Source organism: Mugil cephalus, chromosome 1 (assembly GCF_022458985.1).
Source record: "Mugil cephalus isolate CIBA_MC_2020 chromosome 1, CIBA_Mcephalus_1.1, whole genome shotgun sequence".
NCBI classification, from domain to species: domain Eukaryota; kingdom Metazoa; phylum Chordata; class Actinopteri; order Mugiliformes; family Mugilidae; genus Mugil; species Mugil cephalus.
Window position 1 is genome coordinate 26,896,390 of NC_061770.1, and position 9,611 is coordinate 26,906,000.

General features: G+C 48.6%; 2 protein-coding genes across 8 annotated transcripts in view; both read right to left on the reverse strand.

Moving 5' to 3' along the window:
- Window positions 1-509: 509 nt before the first annotated feature.
- On the reverse strand, window positions 510-3,740 carry pim2 (Pim-2 proto-oncogene, serine/threonine kinase). 6 transcript variants are annotated; one of them, XM_047587531.1, is made up of 7 exons: window positions 3,445-3,727; window positions 2,900-3,033; window positions 2,764-2,814; window positions 1,511-1,719; window positions 1,242-1,411; window positions 983-1,159; window positions 510-897 (listed from the first exon to the last, which is right to left on the reverse strand). In XM_047587531.1, the coding sequence occupies exons 1-7, from the start codon at window positions 3,503-3,505 to the stop codon at window positions 749-751; spliced, it is 951 nt and encodes a 316-aa protein (XP_047443487.1). In that variant the 5' UTR covers window positions 3,506-3,727; the 3' UTR covers window positions 510-748. The 6 variants fall into 6 exon arrangements, with proteins under 6 accessions (XP_047443487.1, XP_047443496.1, XP_047443471.1 ...); XM_047587540.1 differs by having other exon boundaries at window positions 2,900-3,000; window positions 3,445-3,724; XM_047587515.1 differs by having other exon boundaries at window positions 1,242-1,719; window positions 3,445-3,740.
- A 649-nt stretch (window positions 3,741-4,389) lies between these two features.
- otud5a (OTU deubiquitinase 5a) overlaps window positions 4,390-9,611 on the reverse strand; it is a 12,896-nt gene continuing 7,674 nt past the window's right edge. For both annotated transcript variants that reach the window (XM_047586730.1, XM_047586721.1), the window contains exons 3-9: window positions 9,467-9,531; window positions 7,574-7,730; window positions 7,341-7,489; window positions 7,067-7,252; window positions 6,772-6,982; window positions 6,407-6,478; window positions 4,390-5,546 (exon numbers count right to left, since the gene is read on the reverse strand). In XM_047586730.1, coding sequence (XP_047442686.1) covers window positions 5,437-5,546; window positions 6,407-6,478; window positions 6,772-6,982; window positions 7,067-7,252; window positions 7,341-7,489; window positions 7,574-7,730; window positions 9,467-9,531 — 950 coding nt within the window. In that variant the 3' untranslated portion in view covers window positions 4,390-5,436. The remainder of the gene's footprint in view (window positions 5,547-6,406; window positions 6,479-6,771; window positions 6,983-7,066; window positions 7,253-7,340; window positions 7,490-7,573; window positions 7,731-9,466; window positions 9,532-9,611) is intronic.

Consider the following 9,611-nt stretch of genomic DNA (forward strand, 5'->3'; position numbering starts at 1 on the left):
CTCCAGGGAGCAATCCTATTGGCTGAGACCGTCTCACCTGTTCTGGAGTCCTGCAGAGACCAAAGATCCTGTTTCCACTGTTTAAGTTATTTTATTTTGCAGAATTTCATTAAAAGCTTCTGTTTCGTATATAATTAAATATTCTGTAAAACTTTATTTACACCTTAAAGCAGAGCAAACATTCTGGGCCATGCTCCCCTACATCAATAATCCTGGTTAATTATTTATATATAATATTTATTCCTGACAATCTCAGTCTAGAATGTACTATTTTTACTATTTCATCACTTTACTTTATCTATTTATTGTCTATTTGTGTCAATGTCTTACCACATCTTATTGTTTTATTGCTTTAGTGTTTCCTCATTGTACATTTGACTTTTAATTCATTCAGTTGTAAAAACTGACCTTTTGATGATTAACTAGAAGCTTCTGTTTTTATTGAGTTGCAGTTTGTGTGTGTGGACTGGTGTACCTAATGAAGTGGCACAGAGACACCAACGCTGTGATCAAGTTACCAAAACTCTTTTATTCAAACGTGGGATCTTTTTAGTTCTGATCCAGAAATTGTTATTTAATGTAAATAAACTGAAACAAGTGACCTAAGACACTTTGAGATGAACCCAGTCAACAAAACACAAGACGGGAACCACAACCAGAACCAGAACCAGAACCTGGATCCAGAACCAACAACATAAATAGTCAATAAATTAATCATCCAGCTGGTGGAGGGACGTCCATCTGTCCTCTACAGGGACTGGCTGGACAGAGAGCACTCCTCCTCCTCCTCCTCCTCCTCCTGTCCTCCCAGCATCCAGGGGTGAGACAGGATGTCCTCCAGAGAGGGACGGTCCTCCGGCCGGAAGGACAAACACCAGCGAATCAGAGACTGGCATTCTGGGAGAGAGAGAGAGAGGGTGAATCAAGAGACCACAACCAATCAGAACTACTCTCAGCATGAAGGGGCGGGGCCTGTGCTCACCTTTGGACACCCTCCTGGTGAAAATGGGCGTGGCCTGAACAATCTCCTGGTCGCGCTCAAACGGGATGTCTCCACAGACGATGTCAAAGAGGAGGACGCCGAGAGACCAGACGGTCAGAGGGACGGCCTCGTAGGACTGAGACAGGATCCACTCTGGAGGACTGTAGACCCTGGTACCTGAGGAGGAGGAGGAGGAGGAGGAGGAGGTCACAGTCTGCTCACCCCTCAGCTGACTCTGATCTGCCTCAGTCTCTGTTACCTTCAAACTCTGTGTACGACGTCTCTTTGAGCTGAGCTCCAGAACCAAAGTCGATGATCTTGACGTCCAGCGTCCTCGTGTCCACCACGATGTTCTCGTCTTTGATGTCTCGGTGCACGATGCTGTGAGCGTGCACAAAGCGAAGCGCCTCCACCACCTGACGGAAGAACCTGAAAACAGGGAGCAGAAGAAGAAGAGGGTCAGAACATTCAAACAGCAGAAGAAGAAGGTTCCAGGAGCAGAAGGAGAAGCTCAGCTGGGACTCGGACCTGAGGGCCAGGCGTTCTGGTTGAGCTCCTCTCTCCGTGATGAAGTCAAACAGGTCCTGACTGTGTGGCGGCCTCTCCAGGACCAGCAGGAAGCCCCGCCCCTCCACATGGAACCAGTCCAGCATGCGGACCACCCCGACATGACCTCCGACCTCCGACAGCCGCTGAAGCAGAGCAATCTCCATGGGAACGGGGCTGGTCTCACCGGGCTGTGGAGGAGACACGGGACGGATGGATTATTAACGAATTATTAACCCCTGGAGTCACATGACCAGTTTAAGACCACGTAGCCTCAAGTCTCTGTTTCTATAGATCAGTTTCTAACTAGTGTTTCTAGACCAAGTAAAACTAGACTGGTTCTAAATAACTGAGGCTTTTTCCTGAATATTGTCGTCATGTTTGGTTCACAGAGGAAAACGCTAGCAAGAGGAGAGAGCTAGCAGGAGGAGAGAGCTAGCAAGAGGAGAGAGCTAACAGGAGGAGTGAGCTAGCAAGCTACACATGATAGAAAGACACAGGAGACAGTTTAGAGACATGTAGACATTATTACTGGTTGGACACCTGATAGTTGTGGACATGGTCCTAAATAGTTTTAATGGAAATAGTTGTAAATAAGTAAATGTGTTGATCAGCTTTAGAAATGTCCAGGTTAGATTTACATTCTAAGTTCTAGAAATGGTTGGTTCAACATGTTTGTGGTTTTCTAACTTGTATCGAATTGGATCTGATGGTTTTAGCTCGAACGTGTTCACACAGAGAATGAAACCAAACCAGGACCAAGGTGAAACAGTTTTTAACAGGAAATAGAAAGATAGAACCAGAAGAGTGAAGACTGGTCCTGATCCTGATATCCTGTTCTGTTCCTGATCCAGGAACCAGCTGATCAGACAGAAACTCCTCTGCAGGTGTTTATTAGTGGGGGGGTCCCCAAGTGACTGAACCATGACATCACAGGTTTCCGTGGGAACCAGCGGGGCAGCCCCCGCCCACTGCTGCAGTTCTAGAGTCAGTCCAGCAGGGGGCGGGGCTGAGCTCAGTTTAGACTAAACGTAGTTTTGTTTGTAGTTTTTTAACTTTATAGTTGAAGTTGAAGTTCTCCGGTTCGTATTTTTTTTATTATTTGTCTGGTTTGTATTTCTTTTTATTATTATTTGTAGGTCTCTGGTTTGTAGGTTTTTTATTATTATTATTATTTGTAGGTTTCTATGTGTAGTTCTCTGGTGGGGTGACAGTAAGGGGACCTGGTTTCTCACCAGTATGGCCCACTGCTGGACTCGGTCACTGCAGATCTCTTTGATGGCGACCTGCACGGACAGAGACACGATCAGTCTGCAGCACCGACCCCAACAAACAGGAACTAATGAAGCGTAAAGTTGAGTTTATTCTGACCTGGAGTCCATCCGACAGCCTCTGTCCCGAGAAGACCGAGCCGAAGCCACCGCTCCCGAGAAGAGAACCACATCGGTACTGACTGCAGAACGGTTCCTTCACTGTGGACACATTAAAGGATGATCTGCTGGGATCTAAACGTGGGACATGTCCCAACCAACAGGGAACACTGCAGGGCTCATTCAGCGCTTTTAGACTCAGATGATAATAATAATAACAGTAAAACCAATTAACCTATTCTCATACATTTATGTGAATGTCTTTATTTTCTGACTTATAATATTAAAACATTTAAAAACGTAAAAGCAGAGTTTAGTTCAAATAAAGGCGAAACTTAAAATAGAACAGATGAATTATTTTAATTTTATCTAGTGTTTTTTTTTCGGATGTAACCATGGAAACACCTCTGAATTAATAAAAGCTGTTAAAGTTGTTGTTTTTTAAATGGAGTCTGGTGGAGCGGGTTTAATGGGCCAGTCCGGCTCACCTGTCTCTAAACTAAAGTAAAACCACGTTAACTGTCTTTATCATCGTGTTTTTCTCACCGTTCTCCCCTCGTTCGTCCTCCTCCTCTTTAAACTCCACCACAACTCTTTTGTCCAACATGTTGTGAAGTTTCTTGTCAGTTGAAGCCGATTAAATCCATCCTGACGTCTTCTCAATGTCTCAGAGCGTTTCCTTCCCTTTTAAATCCGACTTCCGACAGAAAAAAAAATGAAAGAGTTATTTTCTCGGGTTAAAAACGTTTTAAAATCCAAAAACTGATCAATATTACACACGACAACGGAACTCCGCTGTCTTACGTTACTGTTTTCTTCCGTATTTATACCAGCTCTGGACGGACACGCCCACTCCGCCTCGCCAGCCAATAACTGCAGAGACGTGTGGCCAATGTTTTGAACTGGTCAGCCAATCACGTTTAAGCTGCGGTCTCATGAATATTCAAATCCCGCGAGAGGAATTCGTAGAATTCGAAGCGAGCGCGACGAGCGGAGGAAGCGCGCGCTGATAAGATGACGGGAAGGATGCACGCGCCTATTTTCTTCTTTTTTTCCCCCTTTGAAATGCTGTGTCACGCATGCGCAGTGGAAGATCACATGTTAAACACAGGGAACTGTTTAGACCAAAGGGTCCAGCTGGTTTAGTTCTGGGGACATTTATACAAACGCTGCGGGTCCATTCCAGTCACACACACACACACACACACACACACACACACACACACACACACACACACACAGTCTTCCATCTGCACTGATCTCACTGCTGCTGTTACGGATGTTGATTGTGTTGAGGGGATGAATAAAGTATTTCTCTATTCCACTGAGTTCCAGTCTTTAAATCCAGTGCAGAGCTGTAGGTTCTCAGCAGCATGTTGTGTAGTGTCAGCAGAACAACACAAAACAGTGTTATTTGCATAGAGACATTTATATAAATGAAGGGTCCCTGTGGAACCACGGGGCTAAATAACAACAACCATTCACATTTTCTTCAGAAACATTTTCCTCTTTTTATTCCAAGAAAATTTTTTCATCCCAAACGAGAAAATAAAATAAACTTATATTATTAATAATACCAACAATAATCAATCATTAAGAGGATAAGTATGACAATTCTCTATTTTCTCTCCTTTTTATTTTGTTGCTTTTTCTCTATGATGATATTTGTTGTGGTCAATTAAACATGCAGCTAAATAAGTCCAATGATGAAGATGATGATGATGATGGAGGAGGAGGACAGAGAGGATGGGGGGAGTTATTACTCAGATAACAACGGAGTAAACGTATTGACACAAAATGGCCGCCGGTGGATACAACAGGGGAAATGATTTGGCTACTTGATGCTAAACTAAGCACGCTAGCAGCTTTGGAGCTAGCTTTAAAACATAATAAGACTTTTTCATAGCGTGCTCGCTAAAGAGCTCGCTAACTTCTCATAAACATCATGTTCAGTTCTGATTAGCATGATGCTAACAGAGAAACTGTCTTGTGCTACGCTAACAGCATTCCAGCTAGTTAGCAGCATGATAAGGACCTAGCATTAAAACCTAGTAAGACTTCTGGTGCTAGCCTGCTCGTTAACGAGCATGCTAACGTGGCCTCGAGGACATCCATCATTTTAAAGTCTGAAAATGTCCGCGAATGAGGTTGAAGCTAAATGCTAACGTAGCCTACAGGTAATGATGAATGCTAAGAAGGGCGGTCCAGTTTTGACTAGCTACAGCTAGCATGTTAGCGGAGTAAGACTTCAGGTGATAGCATGCTCGCTAAGGAGTATGCTAACGTAGCCTCCAGGACACATCCGTTCTGATTAGCATTCTTCATTGAAACCAAAGGGCCTGATAGCCACAGAGCTAACAGTCGGGGGGAGGAGGGGGGAGGAGGGGGAGGAGATGAGCTGATGAAAGAAAAACAAGTGTCTCCTTGTTGGATGTTTTATTTCCTGTGTGGTCAGGAGGAGGCGGGGTCAAAGGTCAGGGTGTGTGTGTCTAGTGTGTTGTGTGTGTGTTGTGTGTTAATGTGTGTATTGTGTGAGTATCAGCTGCTGTCCGGAGACTCTCTCTGGTGTTTGATGCTGTCCAGGTACTCCTGCTGAGACACGGCCAGGACGGACGCCAGGATCTCATCGTCCTCCCAGTCCGTCAGACCTGGACACACACAGGGACACACACGCAGAGACACACAGAGACACACACACAGAGACACACACACAGGGACACACAGAGACACACAGAGACACACACACAGGGACACACACACAGAGACACACACAGACACACACAGACACACACACAGAGACACACAGAGACACGCAGACACACACAGACACACACAGAGAAACACACACAGAGACACACAAACAGAGACACACACACACAGAGACACACAGAGACACACACACAGGGACACACACGCAGAGACACACAGAGACACACAAACAGAGACACACAGAGAAACACAAACAGGGACATGTTAACATGTTATTATAGACACTGTGTCCTCCCACTTTGACATGGACTCAGAGAACATGTCATCTACATGCGTGTGTGTGTGTAGTGTGTGTGTAGTGTGTGTAGTGTGTGTGTAGTGTGTGTGTAGTGTGTGTGTGTGTGTGTAGTGTGTGTGTGTAGTGTGTGTGTGTGTGTAGTGTGTGTAGTGTGTGTGTGTGTGTGTGTAGTGTGTGTGCAGTGTGTGTGTAGTGTGTGTGTGTAGTGTGTGTGTGTAGTGTGTGTGTGTAGTGTGTGTGTGTGTGCAGTGTGTGTGTGTAGTGTGTGTGTAGTGTGTGTAGTGTGTGTAGTGTGTGTGCAGTGTGTGTGTGTAGTGTGTGTGTGTGTGTGCAGTGTGTGTGTAGTGTGTGTAGTGTGTGTGCAGTGTGTGTGTGTAGTGTGTGTGTGTGTGTAGTGTGTGTGCAGTGTGTGTGTGTGTGTAGTGTGTGTGCAGTGTGTGTAGTGTGTGTGTGTGTGTAGTGTGTGTGTAGTGTGTGTGTAGTGTGTGTAGTGTCCATTACCAAATGCTGTAGGGGACATCTCCTGCATGATGGCTCTGTACTCCAGATGATGACGACTCTGATTACTGGGACCTACACACACACACACACAGACACACACACACACACAGACACACACAGACACACACAGACACACAGACACACACTTGTTATGTCGACCAAATCACACATGGGTTTGTTATCAGGTGTGTGTGTGTGTGTAAGTGTGTGTGTGTGTGTGTGTGTGTGTGTGTGTGTGTGTGAGAGAGTGTGTGTGTGTGTGTGTGTGTGTGTGTGTGTGTGTGTGTGTGTGTGTGTGTAGTGTGTGTGTAGTGTGTGTGTGTGTAGTGTGTGTGTGTGTGTGTGTGTGTGTGTGTGTGTGTTACCTGGGGCGCAGGGGGAGGGGGGTTTGCTGAGGATGAGGGCGGCCCCTGCGGGGGAGGGGGGCTTGTTGTTGGCGGAGGAGGAGGTGGTGAGGTCGGCGTGAGAGTGGGAGGGGTCGGAGTCCCGTTGCCGTGGCGACCGGGCGCTCCAGTCGTCCAGCCCGCTGGAGGCCGCCGCCGTAGCCGAGCTGCAGGTGGCGCTGGCCTTACGGGGCTGGGGGGGAGACACAGTCATCGGTCAGCAGCTGGACTGGAAACAGGTAAACCTGGGCCCACCCCCCTCCCCCTCCCCCCTCACCTGTCGGGCCTGTTTCTCCTGGTCCTGCAGCCACTGCAGGTAGGACTCCCGGGCCACCTGCTCCTCGATGGCCTCGTTGGTGGCCTCCCAGTCCGTCGCCCGCTTCTTGTCCTCCAGCATCTGCTGCTCGATCCACGACTCCTCCGACGTCTTGATGGCCGACTTCATCAGGGACTGGTCCGCGTACTGGGGGGGGAGGAGACCCACCGTCACCATGGAGACCACTTCCTGGACCAGACTGAGGGTCGCTACGTTAAACTGGTCTTGAACCTACCCCGGGTTTGAAGGCCGGCAGCCCCAGTCCCACCCCGATCGTGGCCTTGTTGGGGTTCACCACCGAGTTGTAGTGGATGTTCCGGTGGTAGCTCACTCTGATTGGCTCGTCGTTGTTCTGGTGGATGCCATGGAACGTGTTGATTGGCTCTGGAGGAGGGGTTAGGGGGAGGAGTTAGGAGGAGGAGCTGAGCTGTGATTGGTTGAAGGAGTGCAGGTTGCCACAGGACTCACCTGTGCTGTACTGATACACCTCCACTGGTCTGTTGTACATCTCGGCCATGGCCTGCATCTCGATGTGGTTGCCGTGGCAATTGTTTTTCCTCTTCCTGTTGATGTATGTGGTGAAGTCCTCCGTCACGTAGTTGGAGAAGTAGTCGGCGTTCTTCATCTGAGAACCAGAGACAGAAAGCTGAAGGAAATATTCAAGCTAAAGCTACAATCTGATGAGACACAAGAACGTTACTTAAATATGGGACCATGTCAGTGACTGGATCAGGGCCGTTAGCCTAGCGGTGAGGGCCGTTAGCCTAGCGGTGAGGGCCGTTAGCCTAGCGATGAGGGGCCGTTAGCCTAGCGGTGAAAGCCTTTAGCCTAGCGATGAGGGCCGTTAGCCTAGCGGTGAGGGGCCGTTAGCCTAGCGGTGAGGGCCGTTAGCCTAGCGATGAGGGGCCGTTAGCCTAGCGGTGAGAGCCGTTAGCCTAGCGGTGAGGGCAGTGAGCCTAGCGGTGAGGGCCGTTAGCCTAGCGGTGAGGGCCGTTAGCCTAGCGATGAGGGCCGTTAGCCTAGCGGTGAGAGCCGTTAGCCTAGCGGTGAGGGCAGTGAGCCTAGCGGTGAGGGCAGTGAGCCTAGCGGTGAGAGCCGTTAGCCTAGCGGTGAGGGCCTTTAGCCTAGCGGTGAGGGCCTTTAGCCTAGCGGTGAGGGGCCGTTAGCCTAGCGGTGAGGGGCCGTTAGCCTAGCGGTGAGGGCCGTTAGCCTAGCGGTGAGGGCCATTAGCCTAGCTGTGAGGGCCGTTAGCCTAGCGGTGAGGGGCCGTTAGCCTAGCGGTGAGGGTCGTTAGCCTAGCGGTGAGGGCCGTTAGCCTAGCGGTGAGGGCAGTGAGCCTAGCGGTGAGAGCCGTTAGCCTAGCGGTGAGGGCCGTTAGCCTAGCGGTGAGGGCCATTAGCCTAGCGATGAGGGCCGTTAACCTAGCGGTGAGGGGCCGTTAGCCTAGCTGTGAGGGCCGTTAGCCTAGCGGTGAGGGCCGTTAGCCTAGCGGTGAGAGCCGTTAGCCTAGCGGTAAAGGCCGTTAGCCTGCTGGTGAGGGGCCGTTAGCCTAGCGGTGAGGGCCTTTAGCCTAGCGGTGAGAGCCGTTAGCCTAGCGGTGAGAGCCGTTAGCCTAGCGGTGAGAGCCGTTAGCCTAGCGGTAAAGGCCTTTAGCCTAGCGGTGAGGGCCCATTAGCCTGCTGGTGAGGGGCCGTTAGCCTAGCGGTGAGAGCCGTTAGCCTAGCGGTGAGAGCCTTTAGCCTAGCGATGAGGGCCTTTAGCCTAGCGGTGAGGGGCCGTTAGCCTAGCGATGAGGGCCGTTAGCCTAGCGGTGAGAGCCATTAGCCTAGCGATGAGGGCCATTAGCCTAGCGGTGAGAGCCATTAGCCTAGCGGTGAGAGCCATTAGCCTAGCAGATCTTACGATAAAACTAATATTAATAGTTAATGAGTCAGTTTGACTAAATATAAGAATTAAAATTTGATAAACATGAAATGAATAAAACAGTCGATGGTTTGTCCAAATCACATGACCAGTTTAAGACGACGTCGCATCAAGACGTTTCTCTCTGAGTCTCTGTTTCTACTTTAGTAGAAACTTCAAACTATAGATCAGGTTTTAACCAGTGTTTCTAGACCAAGTAAAACTAGACCGGTTCTAAATAACCTCGTCTCTTTATTGTCTGTAGTTGTGAATGTGGTCCTAAATAGTTTTAATGGAAATAGATGTAAAAGTTCTAGAAATGGTTGGTTCAACATGTTTGTGGTTTTCTAACTTGTTCAAGAAAAGAAACAATTAAATTAAATGAAATTAAAACGTGACTCAGACTGATAAACATTTGAACTCTGAGCTCAGAGACACTGAGGGGACGCGGGGACTCACCAGGTAGTCCATACAGTGCTTCCGGACCACTTCATGCATGTCCTGGTCTCCGTACACCTGATCAGCTGAGACAGAGACAGAGGACGGGTCAGAACCACAGAGGAAGACGTCTTCATGTGTCCACCATGTGTCCTCCATGTGTCCT

Excerpts from the sequence above, each read along its gene's own strand:
- pim2 (XM_047587515.1), bottom strand. The coding sequence starts at position 3,505 with ATGTTGGACAAAAGAGTTGTGGTGGAGTTTAAAGAGGAGGAGGACGAA. Across the intron at positions 1,720-2,763 it reads TCCAGCAGTGGGCCATACTG|CCCGGTGAGACCAGCCCCGT; the intron begins GTGAGAAACCAG and ends TCTCCTCCACAG. Across the intron at positions 898-982 it reads CACCAGGAGGGTGTCCAAAG|AATGCCAGTCTCTGATTCGC; the intron begins GTGAGCACAGGC and ends TCTCTCTCCCAG.